General features: G+C 45.8%; 1 protein-coding gene across 5 annotated transcripts in view; it reads right to left on the bottom strand.

Annotated features, from left to right (window-relative positions):
• Nucleotides 1-27,265, bottom strand: part of LRP1B (LDL receptor related protein 1B) — a 2,071,868-nt gene that overhangs the window by 1,214,346 nt on the left and 830,257 nt on the right. For all 5 annotated transcript variants that reach the window (XM_073647246.1, XM_073647248.1, XM_073647249.1 and 2 more), the window contains exon 4: nt 15,958-16,077. In XM_073647246.1, coding sequence (XP_073503347.1) covers nt 15,958-16,077 — 120 coding nt within the window. The remainder of the gene's footprint in view (nt 1-15,957; nt 16,078-27,265) is intronic.

Below are 27,265 nucleotides of genomic sequence, written 5' to 3'. Positions count from 1 at the left end.
TGTATGGAGGACTATGTGGGGCCATTATACTGTATGGAGGACTATGTGGGACCCATAATATTGTATGGAGGACTATGTGGGGCCATTATACTGTATGGAGGACTATGTGGGGCCCATTATTCTGTATGGAGGACTATGTGGGGCCATTATTCTGTATGGAGGACTATGTGGGGCCCATTACACTGTATGGAGGACTATGTGTGGCCCATTATACAGTATGGAGGACTATGTGGGACCCATAATATTGTATGGAGGACTATGTGGGGCCATTATTCTGTATGGAGGACTATGTGAGGCCCTTATTCTGTATGGAGGACTATGAGGGGCTCATTACACTGTATGGAGGACTATGTGGGGCCCATTATTCTGTATGGAGGACTATGTGGGGCCATTATACTGTATTGAGGACTATGTGGGGCCGTAATTCTGTATGGAGGACTATGTGGAGCCCATTATACTGTATGGAGGACTATGTGGGGCCCATTATACTGTATGGAGGACTATGTGGGACCCATTATTCATTATGAAGGACTATGTAGGGCCATTATACTGTATAAATGACTATGTGGAGGCCATTATACTGTATGGAGGACTATGCGGGGTCATTATACTGTATAAAGCACTATGTGGAGGCCATTATTCTGTATGAAGGGCTATGGGAGGCCCATTATTCTGTATGGAGGACTATGTGGGGCCCATTGTTCTGTATAAGGGACTGTGTGGGGCCCATAATACTGTATAGAGGACAATGTGGGGCCATTATTCTGTATGGAGGACTATGTGCGGCCCATTATACTGTATGGAGGACTATGTGGGGGCCATTATTCTGTATGGAGGACTATGTGGGGCCATCATACTGTATGGAGGACTATGTGGGGCCATAATTCTGTATGGGGGACTAAGTGGGGCCATTATTCAGTAAGGAAGACTATGTGGGGCCATTAATCTGTATGGAGGACTATGTGGGGCCATTATACTGTATGGAGGACTATGTGGGGCCCATTTTACTGTATGGAAGACTATGTGGGGCCCATTTTACTGTATGGAGGACTATGTGGGGCCAATTATTCTGTATGGAGGACTAAGTGGGGCCATTTTACTGTATGGGGGATTATGTGGTGCCCATTATACTGTATGGAGGACTATGTGGGGCCCATTATACTGTATGGAGGACTATGTGGGGCCCATCATACTGTATGGAGGACTATGTGGGGCCCATTATACAGTATGGAGGATTATGTGGGACCAATAATACTGTATGGAGGACTATGTGGGGCCATTATTCTGTATGGAGGACTATGTGGGGCCCATTATACTGTATGGAGGACTATGTGGGGCCATTATACTGTATGTAGGACTATGTGGGACCCATAATATTGTATGGAGGACTATGTGGGGCCATTATTCTGTATGGAGGACTATGTGGGGCCCATTACACTGTATGGAGGACTATGTGTGGCCCATTATACAGTATGGAGGACTATGTGGGGCCATTATACTGTATGGAGGACTATGTGGGGCCCATTTTACTGTGGAGGACTATGTGGGGCCCATTTTACTGTATAGAGGACTATGTGGGGCCAATTATTCTGTATGGAGGACTAAGTGGGGCCATTTTACTGTATGGGGGACTATGTGTTTCCCATTATACTGTATGGAGGACTATGTGGGGCCCATTATACTGTATGGAGTACTATGTGGGGCCCATTATACTGTATGGAGGACTAAGTGGGGCCATTATCCTGTATGGAGGACTATGTGGGGTTCATTATTCTGTATGGAGGACTATGTGAGGCCCATTATACTGTATTGAGGACTATGGGGGGCCCATTATACTGTATGGAGGACTATGTTGTGCCCATTATACTGTATGGAAAACTATGTTGTGCCCATTATACTGTATGGAGGTCTATGTTGTGACCTTTATTCTGTATGGAGGACTATGTGGGGCCATTATTCTGTATGGAGGACTATGTTGTGCCCATTATACTGTATGAAGAACTATGTTGTGCCCATTATACTGTATGGAGAACTATGTTGTGCCCATTATACTGTATGGAGGTCTATGTTGTGCCCATTATTCTGTATGGAGGACTATGTGTGGCCCATTATACAGTATGGAGGACTATGTGGGACCCATAATATTGTATGGAGGACTATGTGGGACCATTATTCTGTATGGAGGACTATGTGAGGCCCTTATTCTGTATGGAGGACTATGAGGGGCTCATTACACTGTATGGAGGACTATGTGGGGCCCATTATTCTGTATGGAGGACTATGTGGGGCCATTATACTGTATTGAGGACTATGTGGGGCCGTAATTCTGTATGGAGGACTATGTGGAGCCCATTATACTGTATGGAGGACTATGTGGGGCCCATTATACTGTATGGAGGACTATGTGGGACCCATTATTCATTATGAAGGACTATGTAGGGCCATTATACTGTATAAATGACTATGTGGAGGCCATTATACTGTATGGAGGACTATGCGGGGTCATTATACTGTATAAAGCACTATGTGGAGGCCATTATTCTGTATGAAGGACTATGGGAGGCCCATTATTCTGTATGGAGGACTATGTGGGGCCCATTGTTCTGTATAAGGGACTGTGTGGGGCCCATAATACTGTATAGAGGACAATGTGGGGCCATTATTCTGTATGGAGGACTATGTGCGGCCCATTATACTGTATGGAGGACTATGTGGGGGCCATTATTCTGTATGGAGGACTATGTGGGGCCATCATACTGTATGGAGGACTATGTGGGGCCATAATTCTGTATGGGGGACTAAGTGGGGCCATTATTCTGTAAGGAAGACTATGTGGGGCCATTATTCTGTATGGAGGACTATGTGGGGCCATTATACTGTATGGAGGACTATGTGGGGCCCATTTTACTGTATGGAAGACTATGTGGGGCCCATTTTACTGTATGGAGGACTATGTGGGGCCAATTATTCTGTATGGAGGACTAAGTGGGGCCATTTTACTGTATGGGGGATTATGTGGTGCCCATTATACTGTATGGAGGACTATGTGGGGCCCATTATACTGTATGGAGGACTATGTGGGGCCCCTCATACTGTATGGAGGACTATGTGGGGCCCATTATACAGTATGGAGGATTATGTGGGATCAATAATACTGTATGGAGGACTATGTGGGGCCATTATTCTGTATGGAGGACTATGTGGGGCCCATTATACTGTATGGAGGACTATGTGGGGCCATTATACTGTATGGAGGACTATGTGGGACCCATAATATTGTATGGAGGACTATGTGGGGCCATTATTCTGTATGGAGGACTATGTGGGGCCCATTACACTGTATGGAGGACTATGTGTGGCCCATTATACAGTATGGAGGACTATGTGGGGCCATTATACTGTATGGAGGACTATGTGGGGCCCATTTTACTGTATGGAGGACTATGTGGGGCCCATTTTACTGTATGGAGGACTATGTGGGGCCAATTATTCTGTATGGAGGACTAAGTGGGGCCATTTTACTGTATGGGGGACTATGTGGTGCCCATTATACTGTATGGAGGACTATGTGGGGCCCATTATACTGTATGGAGGACTATGTGGGGCCCATTATACTGTATGGAGGACTAAGTGGGGCCATTATCCTGTATGGAGGACTATGTTGTTCCCATTATACTGTATGGAGAACTATGTTGTGCCCATTATACTGTATGGAGGTCTATGTTGTGACCTTTTTTCTGTATGGAGGACTATGTGGGGCCATTATTCTGTATGGAGGACTATGTTGTGCCCATTATACTGTATGAAGAACTATGTTGTGCCCATTATACTGTATGGAGAACTATGTTGTGCCCATTATACTGTATGGAGGTCTATGTTGTGCCCATTATTCTGTATGGAGGACTATGTGTGGCCCATTATACAGTACGGAGGACTATGTGGGACCCATAATATTGTATGGAGGACTATGTGGGGCCATTATTCTGTATGGAGGACTATGTGGGGCCCATTACACTGTATGGAGGACTATGTGTGGCCCATTATACAGTATGGAGGACTATGTGGGGCCATTATACTGTATGGAGGACTATGTGGGGCCCATTTTACTGTATGGAGGACTATGTGGGGCCCATTTAACTGTATGGAGGACTATGTGGGGCCAATTATTCTGTATGGAGGACTAAGTGGGGCCATTTTACTGTATGGGGGACTATGTGGGGCCCATTATATTGTATGGAGGACTAAGTGGGGCCATTATCCTGTATGGAGGACTATGTGGGGTTCATTATTCTGTATGGAGGACTATGTGAGGCCCATTATACTGTATTGAGGACTATGGGGGGCCCATTATACTGTATGGAGGACTATGTTGTGCCCATTATACTGTATGGAGAACTATGTTGTGCCCATTATACTGTATGGAGGTCTATGTTGTGACCTTTATTCTGTATGGAGGTCTATGTGGGGCCATTATTCTCTATGGAGGACTATGTTGTGGCCATTATACTGTATGAAGAACTATGTTGTGCCCATTATACTGTATGGAGAACTATGTTGTGCCCATTATACTGTATGGAGGTCTATGTTGTGCCCATTATTCTGTATGGAGGACTATGTGGGGCCCATTATACTGTTTGGAGGACTATGTGGTGCCCATAATACTGTATGGAGGACTACATGGGTCCATTATACTCTATGGAGGACTATGTGGGACCCATTATTCTGTACAGAGGACTATGTGGGCCATTATACTGTATGGAGGACTATGTGGGGAAATTATACTGTTTGGAGGACAATGTGGAGCCCATTATTCTGTACAGAAGACTTTGTGGGGCCCATTATACTGTATACTGGTTGGCCCATGACTTTTTCCAAGTTTTTCATTTTGGCCCTCTGCGTGTTTGAGTTTGACATCCCTGCTTTGGAGCCATCACTAGGGGGAGCGCAGGAGCTTAATGAATATTGGTAATATTTAATAATACTATAGCATGCAGTGAGCCATTTAGCTCTCCCTCCCTAACCTCTATGTTTATGAAGGGGATTTGCAATGTTTTATCAGAAAAAAATGCATTATTCATTATATTATACATTGTATCCACTATCCATTATAGAAATAAATGAACCACAGAATGTTTTCTTGTTCTTTAGTGTTACAGTTTTCTTGGTACAGCCTCTTGAGCCTTCAATACTGCTTCCTTCCACCACTTGAGTCACCCTCTAACATGTACAGCTCCAATAATACTGCTGTCAGAAACTACATTCCAAGATGCATCCTCAGATCCATCAGACTTGGCTGGAATAAAAGTAGTGCACTTAGAACCAAGTTCAACAGCAGAGAATTATAGATAGATAGAAAGATAGATATTATGGAAGGTGCCACAATGGAAGACATTATTACAGGAAGAGTCTAGGTTCGGGGACATTATTACAGGGTGGGGGACATTGTTACATGAAAGGGTGAACAAGTATGTCTTCACTGGATCTGGAATGCTACAATGGCTCATACATCTGCCGAACATGCAGATGGGGGCCCAAGTCCAAATGTTGCACTAGGGCCCATCAGGTTCTAGTTATGCCGCTGGATAAACAGATATTATGGACAATAGATAAGATGATGTTAGGAAATAAACGAGTCAGGGAGCTTTAAATAAGCCATATAGACACTTAAAGACCAGGCCTGCAAAACCTTCTTTGCCATCCAAAGGAAAATCTACAACTCTACCATCTGAAGCCGCCAGTGAGGGTCTGGCTAAAAATCTTCAATGCTATCATCGCCCCAATACTCCTGTATGGCAGCGAAGTCTGGGGTCCTCACATGTACCCAGACTGGTCAAGGTGGGATTCCAGCCCAACAGAAATATTCCACCTAGAATTCTGTAAGCACCTTCTCCAGGTCCATCGGAGCACCACCAACAGTGACTGCGGGGCTGAACTGGGCAGATTCCCTTTACACCTAGTAGTTCTGAAGAGGGCGCTGTCATTTCGAGCTCACCTACATAGTAGCAGTCCGAGCTCCCAATACTATAAAGCCCTGCTACATAATAAAGAGAACAGCGCCGTGTGTGATCGCGGGGAAGAGTGCAGTGCAGTATGTGAGTGTGGGGGAGAGTGCAGCGCAGTATGTGAGTGCGGGGGAAAGAGCAGCGCAGTATGTGAGTGCGGGGGAGAGAGCATCGCAGTATGTGAGTGCGGGGGAGAGAGCAGCGCAGTATGTGAGTGTGGGGGAGAGTGCAGCGCAGTATGTGAGTGCGGGGGGAGAGCAGCGCAGTATGTGAGTGCGGGGGAGAGAGCAGCGCAGTATGTGAGTGTGGGGGAGAGAGCAGCGCAGTATGTGAGTGCAGGGGAGAGTGCAGCGCAGTATGTGAGCGCGGGGGAGAGTGCAGCGCAGTATGTGAGTGCGGGGGAGATAGCATCGCAGTGTGTGAGTGCGGGAGAGAGAGCAGCGCAGTATGTGAGCGTGGAAGAGAGAGCAGCACAGTGTGTGAGCATGGAGGAAAGAGCAGCGCAGTATGTGCAGTATGTGAGTGCGGGGGAGATAGCATCGCAGTGTGTGAGTGCGGGAGAGAGAGCAGCGCAGTATGTGAGCGCGGAAGAGAGAGCAGCACAGTGTGTGAGCGTGGGGGAGAGAGCAGCGCAGTATGTGAGCGCAGGGGAGCAAGCAGCGCAGTATGTGAGCATGGGGGGGAGAGCAGCACAGTATGTGAATGCGGGGGAGAGAGCAGCGCAGTATGTGATTGCGGGAGAGAGAGCAGCACAATATGTGAGTGCGGGGGAGAGAGCAGCACAGTATGTGAGCGTGGGAGAGAGAGAAGCACAGTGTGTGAGCGTGGGGGAGAGAACAGCACAGTATGTGAGCGAGGGGGAGAAACAGCAGTATGTAAGCACGGGGGAGAGTGCAGTGAAGTATTTGACTGTGGGGGAGAAAGCCGCGCAGTGTGTGAGTGCGGGGGAGAGAGCAGAACAGTATGTGAGCTCGGGTGGAAGAACAGCGCAGTGTGTGAGCGCAGGGGAGATAGCAACACAGTATTTGAGCGTGGGGGAGAGAACAGCGCAGTGTGTGAGCGTGGGGAGAAAGCAGCACAGTGTGTGAGCACGTAGGAGAGAGCAGCGCAGTATGTGAGCACGTAGGAGAGAGCAGCGCAGTATGTGAGCAAGGGGGAGAGAGCAGCGCAGTATGTGAGCGCTAAGCAGAGAGCAGCGCAGCATGTGAGTGCGAAGGAGAGAGCAGCGCAGTATGTGAGTGCAGGGGAGATAGCAACACAGTATGTGAGTGCGCGGGAGAGAGCAGCGCAGTATGTGAGTGTGGGGGAGAGAGCAGCGCAGTATATGAGTGCGGGGAGAAAGCAGCACAGTGTGTGAGAGCGGGGAGAGAGCAGAACAGTGTGTGAGTGCAGGGGAGAGAGCAGCGCAGTACGTGAGCGCGTAGGAGAGAGCAGCACAGTGTGTGAGTGTGAGGGAGAGAGCAGCACAGTATGTGAGTGCGGGGAACAAAGCAGCACAGTATGTGAGTGCGGGGGAGAGAGCAGCACAGTATGTGAGTGCGAGGGAGAGAGCAGCACAATATGTGAGTGCAGGGGAGAGAGCAGCACAGTATTTGAGTGCGAGGGAGAGAGCAGCACAATATGTGAGTGCGGTGATAGAGCAGCACAGTATGTGAGTGCGAGGGAGAGTGCAGCACAGTATGTGAGTGTGGGGGAGAGTGCAGCACAGTATGTGAGTGTGGGGGAGAGAGCAGCACAGTGTGTGAGTGTGGGGGAGAGAGCAGCACAGTGTGTGAGCACAGGGGAAAGAGCAGCACAGTATGTGAGTGCAGGGGAGAGAGCAGCCCAATATGTGAGTGCGGGGATAGAGCAGCACAGTATGTGAGCGTGGGGTAGAGAGCAGCACAATATGTGAGTGCGGGGATAGAGCAGCACAGTATGTGAGTGCGCGGGAGAGAGCAGCACAGTATGTGAGTGCGGGGGAGAGCAGCACAGTATGTGAGTGCGGGGGAGAGAGCAGCACAGTATGTGAGTGCGGGGGAGAGAGCATCACAGTATGTGAGTGAGGGGGAGAAAGCAGCACAGTATGTGAGTGCGGGGGAGAGAGCAGCGCAGTATGTGAGTGCGGGAGAGAGAGCAGCACAGTATGTGAGTGCGGGGGAGAGAACAGCACAGTATTTGAGCGTGGGGGAGAGAGAAGCACGTGTGTGAGCGCGGGGGAGAGAGCAGCACAGTATGTGACTGTGGGGGAGAAAGCAGCACAGTATGTGAGCTCGGGGGAGAGAACAGTGCAGTGTGTGAGCGTGGGGAGAAAGCAGCACAGTGTGTGAGCGCAGGGGAGAGAGCAGCACAGTATGTGAGCACGTAGGAGAGAGCAGCGCAGTATGTGAGCATGGGGGAGAGAGCTGCGCTGCATGTGAGCGTGGGGGAGAGAGCAGCGCAGTATGTGAGTGCGGGGATAGAGCAGCACAGTATGTGAGTGCGCGGGAGAGAGCAGCACAGTATGTGAGTGCGGGGGAGAGCAGCACAGTATGTGAGTGCGGGGGAGAGAGCAGCACAGTATGTGAGTGCGGGGGAGAGAGCATCACAGTATGTGAGTGAGGGGGAGAAAGCAGCACAGTATGTGAGTGCGGGGGAGAGAGCAGCGCAGTATGTGAGTGCGGGAGAGAGAGCAGCACAGTATGTGAGTGCGGGGGAGAGAACAGCACAGTATTTGAGCGTGGGGGAGAGAGAAGCATGTGTGTGAGCGCGGGGGAGAGAGCAGCACAGTATGTGACTGTGGGGGAGAAAGCAGCACAGTATGTGAGCTCGGGGGAGAGAACAGCGCAGTGTGTGAGCGTGGGGAGAAAGCAGCACAGTGTGTGAGCGCAGGGGAGAGAGCAGCACAGTATGTGAGCACGTAGGAGAGAGCAGCGCAGTATGTGAGCACGGGGGAGAGAGCTGCGCTGCATGTGAGCGTGGGGGAGAGAGCAGCGCAGTATGTGAGTGCGGGGGAGAGCAACACAGTATGTTAGTGCGGGGTAGAGAGCAGCACAGTATGTTAGTGCGGGGGAGATAGCAACACAGTATGTGAGTGCGCGGGAGAGAGCAGCGCAGTATGTGAGCGTGGGGGAGAGAGCAGCGCAGTATATGAGTGTGGGGAGAAAGCAGCACAGTGTGTGAGAGGGGGGAGAGAGCAGCACAGTGTGTGAGCGCAGGGGAGAGAGCAGCGCAGTATGTGAGCGCGTAGAAGAGAGCAGCACAGTGCGTGAGTGTGGGGGAGAGAGCAGCACATTATGTGAGCGCGGGGGAGAGAGCAGCACAGTATGTGAGCACAGGGGAGAGAGCAACACAGTATGTGAGCGTGGGGAAGAGAGCAGCACAGTATGTGAGTGCAGGGGAGAGAGCAGCACAGTATGTGAGTGCGAGGGAGAGAGCAGCACAATATGTGAGTGCGGGGATAGAGCAGCACAGTATGTAAGTGCGGCGGAGAGTGCAGCACAGTGTGTGAGCACAGGGGAGAGAGCAGCACAGTATGTGAGTGTGGGGAGAGAGCAGCCCAATATGTGAGTGCGGGGTTTGAGCAGCCCAGTATGTGAGCACGGGGGAGAGAGCAGCACAGTATGTTAATTTTTTTCTATCTTGCTGGTCACATGACCTTTTTTTGCCTATTTAGTCCTGCTCCGCCCTCCTGGCCTTGCTGGACTTCATTGTAATTTCTACTCTTTAGCTAGCCTGGTGCTTAGTTACCTTTCTCAGTCAATTTAGCTAAGTCTTCGGACCTTTATGTTCTATGTTGTGTGTTTGTCTTTTACTGCTACAATTTCTGCTAGGAGGTGTCCAACTTTATCCCAGTCCCTAGTTCTTGTAGGGATCCCTTCCTTGCATCTATAGGTCTTCGTACAGACTAGCCGAGGACTTTAGCAGGTCTGATCGCAGGATCAGGTTCCCCATTACATCGTAAGGATCTAGCTTAGTTCTATTGTAGGGACCGATCTCCTTTCTTTCCTTAGTGCTTGTAGCAGATCATAACAGTAAGTCCAGCCCAAAAATATCTCTAAGGAAAGACTTCCAGTTTCCATCATGGTGTCGGTTCAGGATTTGGCTAAACGCCTGCAGGGACTCTCTCTGGAGGTGGCCGAGCTCCAACAACACGTGAGTAGCTGTTCTGGAGCACATTTTGTGGAGCCAAAGGTACGTTTGCCTGATTTATTTTTTGGTGATCAACAAGAATTTTTTTCCTTTAAAAATGCTTGTTTGTTGTATTTTCGTTTGAGACCCAGATCCTCTGGTGATGAATCACAGCGCATAGGGTTCATAATGTCACTTTTGCGCAAAGAACCTCAGGGATGGGCCTTTTCTCTCCAACCTAGTGATCCATGCTTTAGATCAGTGGATAGTTTTTTTTCTGCTTTGGGTTTGTTGTATGATGATCCTGATCGTGTCTCATCAGATGAGACTGAATTGAGATGTTTGAGACAGGGATCAGGTAATGTGGAAAAATATTGTTCTCACTTCCGTCGGTGGTCTGCCCAGGTGGGGTGGAACGATTCAGCTTTGAAAAGTTTGTTTCTTGCGGGGCTAGGTGAAAGGGTTAAGGATTTGCTGATTGCTTATCCCATACCTGGAAACTTGCAGGAGGCAATGCAATTAGCTATACGGGTGGACAGGAGACTGCGTGCAAGGGTTAATGAGAGTAAATCCTCTGCCATGTCAGCTCCGAGTCTTGAGAGGGTCTGTACTGGCATTGGGGAGCCGATGGAGATTGGGGCGGTGGCGCCCCGCTCTCAGGAAAAAGACCGCAGGTCTTCTGAAGGTTTGTGCTTTTATTGCGGGAAATCTGACCATTTTATTAAGAACTGTGTGCTTCGTATGAACAAAGAAAAAAAAAAGGTCAGTTACGCCCGTATAGCCTGTTTAAATACTAAGGGTGTATTTCTTTCTGCTACTACTGCTGCTCAGGAAGAATTAATTGAATTTCGGGTATTTGTGGATTGTGGTTCTACTCTGAATGTGATTGATGGGGGATTCTTGGAAAGACTTAAATTGAAGCCCAAACCTTTGTCATCCCCTATTGCCGTGGTTTCTGTCGATGGCTCTCCCTTGAAGAGTGTTACTCACAAGGTCTGTGAATTTCCCCTCACTATTAATGGTGTTCACCAAGAGAATTTGGATTTGGTAGTATTAAATAATTTGCCTTCTCCAGTAGTTTTGGGGTTGCCCTGGTTAAAACTGCACAATCCTGTACTGGATTGGTCTACTAATGAAATTAAGTCCTGGAGCCCTAAGTGTTATGGCAAGTGTTGTAACGGACGTATTGCTGCGGTGGAAAAAGGGGAATTACCTGTACCTATTCAGGATTTTTGGAGAGTTTTTTCTGAAGAGGAGTCACAAATTTTGCCTCCCCATAGAGACTATGATTGTACCATTGAATTTGTCCCTGGAGCGACTCTTCCTAAAAGTCGTTTATTTAATCTTACTATTCCTGAGAGAAAGGCTTTGGAGGAATACATACAGACAAGCTTGGCCGCCGGTCACATTAGGCCTTCCAAGTCTCCTGTGGCTGTTGGATTTTTTTTTGTTTAAAAAAAGGACGGCGGTTTACGTCCTTGTCTGGATTTTCGTGAGATTAATAAAATCACTGTACGTAATCCTTACCCACTGCCATTGATTCCTGATTTGTTTAACCAGTTAGTGGGGGCCAAGTGGTTCTCTAAAATTGATCTCAGGGGGGCATACAATTTATTGCGCATGAAGGAGGGTGATGAATGGAAGACTGCTTTTTACACTCCTGTGAATCATTTTGAGAATCTGGTTATGCCTTTTGGTCTTACCAATGCTCCAGCATTTTTTCAGAATCTTATTAATGACATCCTTAGACCTTTGATCGGCAAAAATGTGGTTGTGTATTTGGATGACATTTTGATTTATTCACCGGATCTGGAGTCTCATTGGCGGAGCGTACGTGAGGTATTACAGTTATTAATGGACAATTCACTTTTTGCTAAGCTGGAGAAATGTGAGTTCGCTGTACAGAGAATTAGTTTTTTGGGCTACATTATCTCCAGCGAGTGCTTTGAGATTGACCCGGTGAAAGTTCAAGCTGTGCAGGAATGGCCTAGGCCTATTGGTTTGAAATCGATACAGAGGTTTTTGGGTTTTGTCAATTATTACAGAAAATTCATTAAAAAATTTTCTATTATTGTCAAACCACTGACCGATCTCACCAGGAAAGGTGCTAATGCGGTTCAGTGGACTACTGAGGCCATTGAAGCTTTTGTGTTTCTAAAGGAGAGGTTCAGCTCTGCTCCCATCCTTATGCAGCCTGATGTGACTAAGCCGTTTTTGGTTGAGGTTGATGCTTCTTCGGTGGGGGTCGGTGCGGTGTTGTCTCAGAAAAACAAGGATGGAGTACATCCCTGTGCTTTTTTTTCAAAAAATTTTTCTGAGACTGAACTTAATTACGATATTGGTAATCGGGAATTGCTGGCTATTAAACTCGCATTTGAACACTGGCGTCATCTCTTGGAAGGTGCTGAATTTCCCATTCAGGTTTTCACTGATCATAAAAATCTGATCTATCTTGATGCTGCCAAGCGCTTGAATGCCCGTCAGGCTAGGTGGGCACTTTTTTTCTCGCGGTTTAATTTTTCCGTTACTTACATCCCGGGTACCAAGTATGTTAAAGCTGATGATTTGTCTCGCAGCTTTTCTCCCATGGTCGGTGCTGAGGAGGAGAGCATTTTACAAGAAGGTGTTGTGATTGCTGCTTTGGACTCCGTTTTGGAAGATGAGAATCTTAAAGCACAGGAGAATGCCCCATCTAACACTCCCCATGGGAGGTTGTTTGTGCCTAGGACCTTTAGGAGAGATTTGTTTGTCGAGTGTCATGAGTCTCGGTTGGCAGGTCATCCAGGAATTTGTGAGACCAAGAGACTTGTGGGTTGCAGTTTTTGGTGGCCTGGATGGCAGAAGGAAGTCATTAAGTGGGTGCGTCAATGTACGGTGTGTGCTAGATCTAAGTCTTCACATACTCCTCCAGCGGGGTTGCTTTGCCCTCTGGAGGTTCCTAGTGCACCTTGGACACATCTGGCTATGGACTTTATTACTGACCTTCCCCCCTCTGAGGGTTTCACGGTCATCTGGGTGGTCGTGGACCGTTTTAGCAAGATGTGTCACTTGGTTCCTTTCATCAAACTGCCCTGCGCTAAGACACTCGCTAAGGCCTTTGTCAAGGAAATTGTCAGACTACATGGCGTTCCTACTGACATTGTTTCGGACAGGGGACCTCAGTTCGTGGCTCGTTTTTGGCGTGCTTTTTGTGACAGGTTGGGAGTTCATTTGTCGTTTTCATCCGGATATCATCCTGAGTCTAATGGCCAGACAGAAAGGAAGAATCAGGATGTTGAGCAGTTCTTGCGTTGTTTTGTGGCAGACAATCAGGAGGGTTGGTCTGAGTTTCTGCCACTTGCTGAGTTTGCTCTTAACAACCATACATCCTCTTCTGCTGGTTGTTCACCTTTTTTTGTTGTTCTGGGAGACATCCGTCTTTTGGGTCATTCTCCAAATTGGTATCAGCTGTGCTTGAGGAGGAGAGTTTTTCCGGTGATTTAGAGAGAGTTTGGACGGATGTGCGTGGTAATCTTCAGGAGGCTAACAAAAAATCTAAGAGGTACTTTGATAGGAAACGGCAAGAGGTTTTGTTTGCTATTGGTGACATGGTTTGGTTGTCCTCTAAGAATCTGCGGTTGAGGATTCCTTCTAAAAAATTGGGTCCCAAGTTTGTAGGGCCCTTTAAGGTGCTTCAGGTAGTTAACCAATCTGCTGTTAGGTTGGAGGTTCCTACCTCCTGGAAGATTAATCCGGTGTTTCATGTTTCTCTGTTGAAAAGAGCTTATGTGTCGGATGGAGACGCCTCTGCCACTGTTCCTCCGGTGGTGGAGGACGGGGAATACGAAATTTCCCGCATCCTAAATTCTAGACGGTATAGAGGGAGTTTGCAGTATCTCGTCGCTTGGAAGGGTTTCGGTCTCGAGGATAACTCATGGGTGAGGGCGGATGATGTTTCTGCTTCCAGACTTGTCAGAGCGTTTCACAAGAGGTTTCCTGATAAGCCTGGGCCTAGGGGATCAGGAGGATCCTCATAGAAGAAGGGGTACTGTTAGAACTCTCCTGTTAGGTTTTTTCTATCTTGCTGGTCACATGACCTTTTTTGCCTATTTAATCCTGCTCCGCCCTCCTGACCTTGCTGGACTTCATTGTAATTTCTACTCTTAAGTTAGCCGGGTGCTTAGTTACCTTTCTCAGTCAGTTTAGCTAGGTTTTCGGACCTTTATGTTCTATGTTGTGTGTTTGTCTTTTACTGCTACAATTTCTGGTAGGAGGTGTCCAACTTTATCCCAGTCCCTAGTTCTTGTAGGGATCCCTCCCTTGCATCTATAGGTCTTCGTACAGACTAGCCGAGGACTTTAGCGGGTCTGATCGCAGGATCAGGTTCCCCGTTACATCGTAGGAATCTAGCTTAGTTCTATTGTAGGGACCGATCTCCTTTCTTTCCTTAGTGCTTGTAGTAGATCACAACACAGTACGTGAGTGCGGGGGAGAGATCAGCACAGTATGTGAGTGCGAGGGAGAGAGCAGCGCAGTGTGTGAGTGCGGGGGAGAGAGCAGCGCAGTATGTGAGCGCGGGGGAGAGAGCAGCACAGTATGTTAGTGCGGGGGAGAGAGCAGCGCAGTATGTGAGTGCGAGAGAGAGAGCAGCACAGTATGTGAGTGTGGGAGAGAGAGCAGCACAGTATGTGAGTGCGGGGGAGAGAGCAGCACAGTATGTTAGTGCGGGGGAGAGAGCAGCGCAGTATGTGAGTGCGAGAGAGAGAGCAGCACAGTATGTGAGTGCGTGAGAGAGAGCAAAACAGTATGTGAGTGCGGGGGAGAGAGCAGCACAGTATGTTAGTGCGGAGGACAGTGCAGCGCAGTATGTGAATGCGGGGGAGAGAGCAGCACAGTATGTTAGTGCGGGGGACAGTGTAGCGCAGTATGTGAATGCGGGGGAGAGAGCAGCGCAGTATGTGAGTGCGGGGGATAGAGCAGCAAAGTATGTGAGCGCGGGGGAGAGAGCAGCACAGTATGTGAGTGCGGGGGAGAGAGCAGCACAGTATGTTAGTGCGGGGGACAGTGCAGCGCAGTATGTGAATGCGGGGGAGAGAGCAGCACAGTATGTGAGTGCAGGGGATAGAGCAGCACAGTATGTTAGTGCGGGGGAGAGAGCAGCGCAGTATGTGAGTGCGGGGGAGAGAGCAGCGCAGTATGTGAGAGCGGGCGAGAGAGCAGCGCAGTATGTGAGCGCGGGGGAGAGAGCAATGCAGTATATGAGCGGGGGGATAGAGCAGCACAGTATATGAGTGCATCCCATAGTCTGCGAGAAAGAACTATTGTTAAGTCATGGACTTCCATAACCCCCACCCTGGATGAGCCCCAATCCACGGTTCCTATAGTCCCTATTCCTATTCCCTACTGTACACTTGCTTTGGCAAAACTAATGTGTATTTAGTCCGGACACTAAAACCTATTTGAATTTGGATTTTGAATCTGAATTTGGTAGATAGATAGATAATAGATAGACTTGGGGTATCATCTATCATCTATGTATCTATCTATCTCATAGTTTATTACATGTACATTGTTAAGCAGCTATTTATACAAGCTTTAGAATCAGTGCAGACACTTTATGGGCACTGATACCGAGGTGTTAGATTTCAGTACAGACTGCAGAGTGCTGTTTTTTTCATCTCTGGATCGCTATTGCAGTCATCATAAATAGTCATGGCTGCATCAAAGCTATGGAAATAACCAAACTAAATTCTCCCTAAATCATGAATGCAATGCCAAGGTAGTCCGGTCCAACCGCAGATTTAAAGCTCCTGATGATGCAGTTTCCTACAGCTCAATGCCACAATGTGCATCACTGGGACAATGCCCTATATAAGTGGTGTCTTACCTGCACAGCTCCTCCTGTCTGCTGCCAGCTCATAGCCGTCCCTACAGTAGCACTGGGTGCTGTTCCTGCTGATGCCACATCTATATTGGCAGCTCTTTTTGTGACACACTGATTGCAGTTCTGAATGAAAACAGAAAAGAAGAAAAAACATATAATTGTCCAGCAATTCTCTGTAGAAAGCGTGAAAGAGCATTCCCAACCCGAACATAAAAATACATAAAGGAAACCAGGCTGGTCCCTGACTGTCCCGAACCACGACTACAGCGGGATGCATCATGATTCCTATATTCTGATGAGACATTTTATCTGCAATATTATTGCTGCTGTTTTATTTGCTTTTTTTTATATATATTAAGTTAACTTTTAATCTGCTGCTCATCATATGCTAATGAGGCAGGACAAGTCCAGCAGGATGTCTCCTCCATCATGATAGTCCAGCTTCGGGTCCTTCTTTTCTGAGCACGAAAGACAGTCTACATACAATCACCGTCATTGTAGCACTTCTGCAAATCTCATGCATGTGTGCAATGAGGATCAACCGGGAATCCTAGGGTTAATTTCATGAATAGAATTCTTTCTTACTCTTTCTTTTCTTCGTCTTCTTTCTCCACATTCCAAAACACATACAGTAACTTTTTTGTTACTCCTTGACACGTTTTTTCTTGTTTGTATTTGTTTCTTTTTCTTTATTTTTTTATATTGTGTATTTATTTTTAAAACCCATAAATTAATGATATTACTTGGCAAATAAATAACAATAATGTCAATGAACATTTTTTGTTTTTCCTTTACTTGGAACAGTATGGTGCACCCTGTCAGATCTGTGAGGCGTAGGCTATTATTTAATTCACTGTCTTATTTATATATACTGTTTGCAAATCAAAGTGATTTGTTGCCCAACTCCCCATCAACCAGTATGATCTATTGCTACTGTGCTAACTAGTCCCCTGACCATTCACTTTAAATGACCTTTTACGGTATTGTATAGGTTGCTATATTTTTTGGAAATACCAAATATGTTTTTCATAAAAAAATATTGAGTGGTTCTAAAACTGCTTTTTTCCTTTGTTTCTTTTCTTTTTTTTTGTGTAGCATTTTTGGCATCAAAATAAGTTGCGGACAGTTATCAACCATAAGTCAACAAATAAATAGAAAATGCACCACAAACATTGCATTCTTATACATTTTTTCTACATTTACATTGCAATTTTGGGTATGTTTTTTTGGCACCCATGCCACTTTTTTTTTCCAAATGTCACATGTTCTTAGTGTATCTTTTGCAAGTCCACAATTCTCTTCCTGATATCTTGGCTGATTTCTTTAGACTTTCTCATGATGCTACACAAAGAAGCAGTGTGTTTCAGGTGTGCATTAAAATACATCCACAGATGTGTCTCTAATTAACTCAGATGCTGCTTCCAAACACATGACATCATCATATGGGCAGCCCCGAATTGTTTAAAGGCATAGTGATCTTAGTGTATGTAAACTTTTGTCTTTGCAGTAAGTATTAAAAATGCCTTAAAACATTCTCTCTCTCTCATTATTCTGGCATTTGGCCAAATATTAAAAATTATGGTAATCCTAATTGACCTAAAATGGGAAATATATATATATATATATATATATATATATATATACAGTACAGACCGGAAGTTTGGACACACCTTCTCATTTAAAGATTTTTCTGTATTTTCATGACTATGAAAATTGTACATTCACACTGAAGGCATCAAAACTATGAATTAACACATGTGGAATTATATACTTAACAAAAAAGTGTGAAACAACTGAAAATATGTCTTATATTCTAGGTTCTTCAAAGTAGCCACCTTTTGCTTTGATGACTGCTTTGCACACTCTTGGCATTCTCTTGATGAGCTTCAAGAGGTAGTCACTGGAAATGGTCTTCCAACAATCTTGAAGGATTTCCCAGAGATGCTTAGCACTTGTTGGCCCTTTTGCCTTCACTCTGCGGTCCAGCTCACCCCATAACATCTTGATTGGGTTCAGGTCTGGTGACTGTGGAGGCCAGGTCATCTGGCATAGCACCCCATCACTCCCCTTCTTGGTCAAATAGCCCTTACACAGCCTGGAGGTGTGTTTGGGGTCATTGTCCTATTGAAAAATAAATGAAGGTCCAACTAAACGCAAACTAGATGGAATAGCATGCCGCTGCAAGATGCTGTGGTAGCCATGCTGGTTCAGTATGCCTTCAATTTTGAATAAATCCCCAACAGTGTCACCAGCAAAGCACCCCCACATCATCACACCTCCTCCTCCATGCTTCATGGTGGGAACCAGGCATGTAGAGTGCATCCGTTCACCTTTTCTGCATCGCACAAAGACACGGTGGTTGGAACCAAAGATCTCAAATTTGGACTCATCATACCAAAGCACAGATTTCCACTGGTCTAATGTCCATTCCTTGTGTTCTTTAGCCCAAACAAGTCTCTTCTGCTTGTTGCCTGTCCTTATCAGTGGTTTCCTAGCAGCTATTTTACCATCAAGGCCTGCTGCACAAAGTCTCCTCTTAACAGTTTTTGTAGAGATGTGTCTGCTGCTAGAACTCTGTGTGGCATTGACCTGGTCTCTAATCTGAGCTGCTGTTAACCTGCGATTTCTGAGGCTGGTGACTCGGATAAACTTATCCTCAGAAGCAGAGGTGACTCTTGGTCTTCCTTTCCTGGGGCGGTCCTCATGTGAGCCAGCTTCTTTGTAGCGCTTGATGGTTTTTGCAACTGCACTTGGGGACACATTCAAAGTTTGCCCAATTTTTCGGACTGACTGACCTTCATTTCTTAAATTAATGATGGCCACTCGTTTTTCTTTACTTAGCTGCTTTTTTCTTGCCATAATACAAATTATAACAGTCTATTCAGTCGGACTATTAGCATTGTATCCACCTGACTTCTGCACAACACAACTGATGGTCCCAACCCCATTTAAAAGGCAAGAAATCCCACTTATTAAACCTGACAGGGCACACCTGTGAAGTGAAAACCATTTCCGGTGACTACCTCTTGAAGCTCATCAAGAGAATGCCAAGAGTGTGCAAAGCAGTCATCAAAGCAAAAGGTGGCTACTTTGAAGAACCTACAGTAGAATATAAGACATATTTTCAGTTGTTTCACACTTTTATGTTAAGTATATAATTCCACATGTGTTAATTCATAGTTTTGATGCCTTCAGTGTGAATGTACAATTTTCAAAGTTATGAAAATACAGAAAAATCTTTAAATGAGGTGTGTCCAAACTTTTGGTCTGTACTGTATACAGCAGATGATGTAAGTATTGGACACGTCACCAATTTTCTAAGTAACTATAGTTCTTTTTTTTTCTTTTAAACAACTTTTTATTGAACATTTTAGTATAAGTAACAATGCAGAAAGGAATATAATAGAATATAACACTTCAGATATTACAAGTGTTTGTTGCCAAAAAGAAGACAAAGTCCCAACTACCGAACAGCATCTAGAAGTAAGCATAAAAGCTAAAACGAGACAAGTAACTATATTTCTAAAGGTGCTATTGACATGAAATTCTCACCAGAGACCCATGCAATTCACACAGGCAAAGAAATCAAACCATAGATGTCCAAGATTTTAAATGTGTTTGTGTGGCAGACTGGGTTAAAATCACATCTGAGCAATGCCTGCTACTAGTTTCACCATACAGGAGGGGTCTAGAAGACTCATTACCAACAAATGCTTTTGTATGAATTATTAAATAAATTTCAGTATGCATATTCAATGCATTTTCCCTGTGACATTTCTCATTATTACACATAACTTATTACACATCTAGAGTGATTTCTTTGCCTGTGTGGATTGCATGGGTTGTTACTGACATCTAGTGAGAATTTCATGTCAATAGTACCTTTAGAAATAGATTTACTAAGAAAATTGGTGACATATTCAATACTTATTTCATCCGCTGTATGTATGTATATACAGTGTTCAGCATAAATGAGTACACCCCCTATGAAAAGTAAGATTGATTGATATGTATATACCGTATATCTATATATATCTATATACACCTCTGGTAAAAATTAAGAGACCACTGCACAGTTTTCTAACAATCCCCATCTCTACATGTCTGACAGCCATTCCATTCCAGCGTCAGTTGAATTCCAACCCAAGTCCACCTCATTCTACTTAATGTGTTTCTGATTAGGTGATCACCTGAACCAAATCTTATGTAATGAGGGAAAGTGTAAAAGACACTGCTGTGCTCTTCACAATCCTCTTGCAATAGGACAAGCTGGATGGCAAAACAAGTGCTAGGAATAGCCCAAAAGTAATTTGAATGAAGAAATAACTTTTAACCATGCCAAAGGAGTTGAAAAGAAAAGGCTTGAGTGAGGAAAAGAAGGGCTCAATTCTGGCTTTACTAGCAGAGGGATACAGTGAGCATCATGTTGCCTCCATCCTTAAAATTTTGAAGACGGCAGTCCATTACACCAAGGTCAAGCAGAAAGACATTGGGGGCAACAAAACTACAGACCGGCAGAGGGGGAAAGCGACTCTCCACTGACCGGGATGACCGTCATCTTATTCCAATGTCACTCAGCAACTGCAGGATGACATCAAGTGACCTACAGAAGGAATGGCAAATGGCAGCTGTGGTGAAGAGCTCGGCAAGAACAGTTGGTAACAGGCTCCTAGAGACCTCAAGTCATGTAAAGCCAGAAAAAAGCCTTTCATCAATGAGAAGCAAAGGAGAGCCAGGCTGAAGATGGCCAAAGACCATAAGGATTGGCCCATAGAGGACTGGAGTAAGGTAATCTTCTCTGATGAGTCTAATTTTCAGCTTTGCCCAACACCTGGTCGTCTAATGGTTAGACGGAGACCTGGAGAGCTATACAAGCCACAGTGTCTGCACCCACTGTGAAATTTGGTGGAGGATCGGTGATGATCTGGGGATGCTTCAGCAAGGCTGGAATTGGGCAGGTTAATCTTTGCGTAGGACGTATGAATCAAGCCGCATACAAGGTTATCCTGGAAAAACACTTGCTTCCTTCTGCTCAGGCAATGTTCCCCAACTCTGAGGACTGACAATGCCCCACGCCACACAGCTAGGTCAATGAATGTGTGGATGAAGGAGCACCACATCAAGACCCTGTCATGCCCAGCCCAATCTCCAGACCTGAACCCCATTGAAAACCTCTGGAATGTAATCAAGAGGAAGATGGATACTCACAAGCCATCAAACAAAGAAGAACTGCTTACATTTTTGTGCCAGGAGTGGCATAAGGTCACCCAAAAGCAGTGTGAAAGACTGTGGAAAGTATGCCAAGACGCATGAAAGCTGGGATAAAAATCATGGTTATTCCACCAAATATTGATCTCTGAACTCTTCCTGAATTAAAACATGAGTATTGTTGTTTCTAAATGAATAAGAACTTGTTTTGTTTGCATTATTTGAGGTCTGAAAGCACTGGTTCTCATTTTCTCTGTTTCTTTTTTATTATTGTGACGATTTTTCATTTGCTGCAAATAAATACAAAATTTTTAGCTTTGAATTTCGGAGAATATTGCCAGTAGTTTATAGAATAAAACAACAATGTACATTTTACTCAAAAATATACCTATCAAGAGAAAAATCAGAGAAAATGAAAATTTTGCAGTGGTCTCTTAATTTTTTGCCAGAGCTATATGTATGTGTATATATATATACACACACACACACTCACACATACACATGTATAATGTAACAACCAGGGGCGGAACTACCGCCCGTGCAGCCGGTTCATTGAACGGGGGCCCCGAGGGAGAGGGGGCCCCTCCAGCCTCCAGCAGGGCCGCCATCAGGGCATGACTGCCCTGACTCCAGTATGGGGCCCGGCCGGTAGGGGCCCCCTCGGGGGCCCCCCTCTTGTGCGTCTCTCTCCTCATGGGGCCCCCGGCCCCATGCTATGCGCCGGGTCCGGGACATTTCAGCGCTGAGCTGCGCTGTTGCAGCAGCGCCTTCATGATTCCCCTGACTTCCGGTCATGTGACGGTGCCGTCACATGGCCGGAAGTCAGGAGAACCTGCTGTCAGCGATTTGGACGAGCGCCAGGATTCTGCAGGGATCGCATGGGGGTAAGTATAACAAGTTTTATTTTTTTTAAAATACAATTAACTAGGAGTGGAGAGATGGGAGAAGCACATGTGTGTGTGTGTGTGTATGTGTGTGTGTGGGGGGAGATGGGAGATGCACATGTGTGTGTGTGGGGGGGGAGATGGGAGATGCACATGTGTGTGGGGGGGGAGATGGGAGATGCACATGTGTGTGTGTGGGGGGGGAGATGGGAGATGCACATGTGTGTGGGGGGGGAGATGGGAGATGCACATGTGTGTGGGGGGGGAGATGGGAGATGCACGTGTGTGGGGGGGGGAGATGGGAGATGCACGTGTGTGGGGGGGGGAGATGGGAGATGCACGTGTGTGGGGGGGGAGATGGGAGATGCACATGTATGTGGGGGGGGAGATGGGAGATGCACATGTGTGTAGGGGGGGGAGATGGGAGATGCACATGTGTGTGTGGGGGGGATGGGAGATGCACATGTGTGTGGGGGGGGATGGGAGATGCACATGTGGGGGGGGATGGGAGATGCACATGTGGGGGGGGGATGGGAGATGCACATGTGTGTGGGGGGGGAGATGGGAGATGCACGTGTGTGGGGGGGGGGATGGGAGATGCACATGTGTGGGGGAGATGGGAGATGCACATGTGTGGGGGAGATGGGAGATGCACATGTGTGGGGGGGAGATCGGAGATGCACATGTGTGGGGGGGGAGATGGGAGATGCACATGTGGGGGGAGATGAGAGAGGGGCACATGTGGGGGAGGGGGATGAGAGAGGGGCACATGTGGGGGAGGGGGATGAGAGAGGGGCACATGTGGGGGAGGGGGATGAGAGAGGGGCACATGTGGGGGGGAGGGGGATGAGAGAGGGGCACATGTGGGGGGGAGGGGGTGAGAGAGGGGCACATGTGGGGGGAGGGGGTGAGAGAGGGGCACATGGAGGGGGATGAGAGCTGCACATGGGGGGGTTTGAGAGCTGCACATGGGGGAATTGGGAGTAGGGGGATAATGAGCTGCACATAACGAATGTGGGGTGGGGGAGAGTAAATGATAAATGATGATGGGGTGGGGAGAGCACGGACATGATATAATGAATTGGGGCAGGGGGTGCATGTAAATATTGAATGCGGGGAGCAGGAAGTATAGAGTAGGGGGCGTTGCGGATGCAGGAGTGTGACTGGTAACAAATTGGCGGAAAGAGTAGAGGTTCTAATTGAATTATATATTAAGTGCCTATTTACAGTTAATGGGGGCACAGTGGTGGATTACAATTTATATTTGGAATGGTAGGTTGCCTAATAACTAACCATATATTGATGGTGGATGCACGTCTGTATTCAGCTGCGTAATGTAGAAGTTGGGGAATGTGCTCTAGATAACTGTGTTATTTTATGCAGAGACGAGTCCTGGCTGGAAGACATGATGGCGGTCTGTGCTGGATGAAGGAGAAAAGCGAAGATGAAGGACTTCACCTAGAGACGTCACCGGTGAGTCAGTCTATTACATGTACACTGTGTATAATGTCACTGGTGATCACTGTATTACCTGTACACTGACACTATATACAGAGCTCCTGTGTATAATGTCACTGGTGATCTCTGTATTACCTGTACACTGACACTATATACAGAGCTCCTGTGTATAATTTCACTGGTGATCACTGTATTACCTGTACACTGACACTATATACAGAGCTCCTGTGTATAATGTCACTGGTGATCCCTGTATTACCTGTACACTGACACTATATACAGAGCTCCTGTGTATAATGTCACTGATGATCACTGTATTACCTGTACACTATATACAGAGCTCCTGTGTATAATGTCACTGTATTACCTGTACACTGACACTATATACAGAGCTCCTGTGTATAATTTCACTGGTGATCACTAGATTACCTGGACACTTACGTTATACATACCATGTATAGAGCTCCCGTGTATAATGACACTTATGGTAATATTAGTAATGTGGTGGTAATATTAGTAATGTAGTGGTAATATGTGGTCTGGTCATGGTGTGGCAGTTTTTCTCCCTTCTGTGTGGTATTATTCGGTCACTATGTTGTGGTAATATGTGGTCTGGTCATGGTGTGGCGGTATTCCCTGTATGTGGTATTATTGGTCATTTAAAAAAAAAATGTATATGACACATTCCCTTAAAGAAAACTAAATAAAAATATATCTAAAAAGAGTATTGGATATTTTAAGAAAATTTTAATAGGTTAGAGTAGGGCCCGCCCAGAAGAGTCTACCTTATCGTGGTGGCGGCTTTAAAAATCTTTTGGCCAAAACAAAAGCTGATGGCTATGTATGTGGCGCCGTCACATGGCCGAACGTCAGGAGAACCTGGTGGCAGCGACGTGGACGAGCGCCAGGATTCTGCAGGGATTGCATGGGGGTAAGTATAACAAGTTTTATTTTTTTTAAATACAATTAATTAACTAGGAGTGGGGGGAATCAGAGATGCACGGGGGGGATGAGAGATGCACATGGGGGGGGGTGAGAGATGCACATGGGGGGGTGAGAGATGCACATGGGGGGGTGAGAGATGCACATGGGGGGTGAGAGATGCACATGTGGGGGTGAGAGATGCACATGGGGGGGTGAGAGATGCACATGGGGGGGTGAGAGATGCACATGGGGGGGATGAGAGATGCACATGGGGGGGATGAGAGATGCACATGGGGGGGATGAGAGATGCACATGGGGGGGATGAGAGATGCACGGGGGGTGAGAGCTGCACATGGGTGGGATGAGAGCTGCACATGGGGGGGTGAGAGATGCACATGGGGGGTTATGTTTACATAACTTTGTTGCCTTATGAAGGGCAGGGGGGGCCCCCCAAAATTTCTTGCACAGGGGCCCACTACAGTCTGTGTCCGCCCCTGGTAACAACCTATTTCAGCTTGAAAAATTTGGCTGAAAATTCTGAAAATTATCATGCTTTTTTCCTGCAATCTTTTTTTCAATCTTTACTAATTTTTGAATATTTTCATTATATCTATTATAAATAACATAAAATGCAGGGGCATCTGCCTGGTGCAACAAGGGTTCAATATTTAATTCCGCTGTCTCTGAATTTTCCTCAATAATTGATTCTAATCAAGAAATAATATGTTATAAATTAATATTTTATATTCTAAATATATATTTTATAAGTTTACGTTCATTAATACGACATTTAGGAGCTGGGGAAAAACCTGCCTGACAACCCTTATTGGCACTTTAATACAGTTATATGAAAAAGTTTGGGCACCCCTATTAATCTTAAGCATAATGTTTTATAAAAATTGGTGTTTTTGCAACAGCTATTTCAGTTTGATATATGTAATAACTGTTGGACACAGTAATGTTTCTGCTTTGAAATGAGGTTTATTGTACTAACAGAAAATGTGCAATCAGCATTCAAGCAAAATTTGACAGGTGCATAAGTATGGGCACCTCACCAGAAAAGTGACATTAATATTTAGTAGATCCTCCTTTTGCAAAAATAACAGCCTCTATTCGCTTCCTGTAGCTTTTAATGATTTCCTGGATCCTGGATGAAGGTATTTTTGACCATTCCTCTTTACAAAACAATTCCAGTTCAGTTAAGTTTGATGGTCGCCGAGCATGGACAGCCCTCTTCAAATGATCCCACAGATGTTCAATGATATTCAGGTCTGGAGACTGGGATGGCCATTCCAGAACATTGTAATTGTTCCTCTGCATGAATGCCTGAGTAGATTTGGAGCAGTGTTTTGGATCATTGTCTTGCTGAAAGATCCATCCCCTGCGTAACTTCAACTTTGTCACTGATTCTTGAACATTATTGTCAAGAATCTGCTGATACTGAGTGGAATCCATTCTTCCCTCAACTTTAACAAGATTCCCGGTGCCGGCATTGGCCACACAGTCCCAAAGCATGATGGAACCTCCACCAAATTTTACTGTGGGTAGCAAGTGTTTTTCTTGGAATGCTGTGTTTTTTTGCTGCCATGCATAACACCTTTTTGTATGACCAAACAACTCAATCTTGGTTTCATCAGTCCACAGGACCTTCTTCCAAAAAGAAACTGGCTTTTGCATACCTCAGCCGACTCTGTTTGTGGCGTGCTTGCAGAAACGGCTTCTTTCGCATCACTCTCCCATACAGCTTCTCCTTGTGCAAAGTGCGTTGTATAGTTGACCGATGCACAGTGACACCATCTGCAGCAAGTTGATGCTGCAGCTCTCTGGAGGTGGTCTGAGGATTGTCCTTGACTGATCTCACCATTCTTCTTCTCTGCCTTTCTGATGTTTTTCTTGGCCTGCCACTTCTGGCCTTAACAAGAACTGTCCCTGTGTTCTTCCATTTCCTTACTATGTTCCTCACAGTGGAAACTGACAGGTTAAATCGCTGAGACAACTTTTTGCATCCTTCCCCTGAACAACTATGTTGAATAATCTTTGTTTTCAGATCATTTGACAGTTGTTTCGAGGAGCCCATGATGCCACTCTTCAGAGGAGATTCAAACAGGAGAACAACTTGCAAGTGGCCACTTTAAGTAGCTTTTCTCATGATTGCATACACCTGGCTATGAAGTTCAAAGCTCAATGAGGTTACAAAACCAAAAAAAGTGCTTTAGTAAGTCAGTAAAAAGTAGGTAGGAGTATTTTAAACAAGAAAATGATAAGGGTGCCCATACTTATGCACCTGTCAAATTTTGTTTGAATGCAGATTGCACATTTTCTGTTAGTACAATAAACCTCATTTCAATTCAGAAACATTACTGTGTCCAACAGTTATTACATATATCAAACTGAAAGAGCTGTTGCAAAAACACCAATTTTTATAAAACATTAAGCTTAAGATTAATAGGGGTGCCCAAACTTTTTCATATAACTGTAGCTGCTATTAGTAGTTGTCACCCAGGATTTGTAGCCAGGAGGACAGGAGGTAATTGTTTTTATTCTAGAGGTTGCAACTGTCTGTAAACTTCAATGACCTTCAGAGAGTCAAGAGCAGATCTCATTTTTACATATTTGTGACCTTGAATGGTTCGTGATCACAAATTATAATATTAGGGCTCATTCAGACGTCAGTGATTTTTCATCAGTGTTTGTTTGCCAAAACCAGGAGTGGAACATACAGAGAAAAACTATAATTGAAAGATTGACAACTGTTCTGTGTTTTGGAGGCACTTCTGGTTTTGGTATATAAATACTGATGAAAAGTCACTGAAGTCTGAATGAGCCCTTAGACAACA

Source organism: Phyllobates terribilis, unplaced genomic scaffold (genome assembly GCF_046119375.1).
Source record: "Phyllobates terribilis strain yellow unplaced genomic scaffold, ASM4611937v1 Scaffold_9__5_contigs__length_417890890, whole genome shotgun sequence".
NCBI classification, from domain to species: domain Eukaryota; kingdom Metazoa; phylum Chordata; class Amphibia; order Anura; family Dendrobatidae; genus Phyllobates; species Phyllobates terribilis.
Note: the sequence above shows the minus strand (reverse complement) of the source record. Positions and strands in the feature narration are given on the sequence as shown.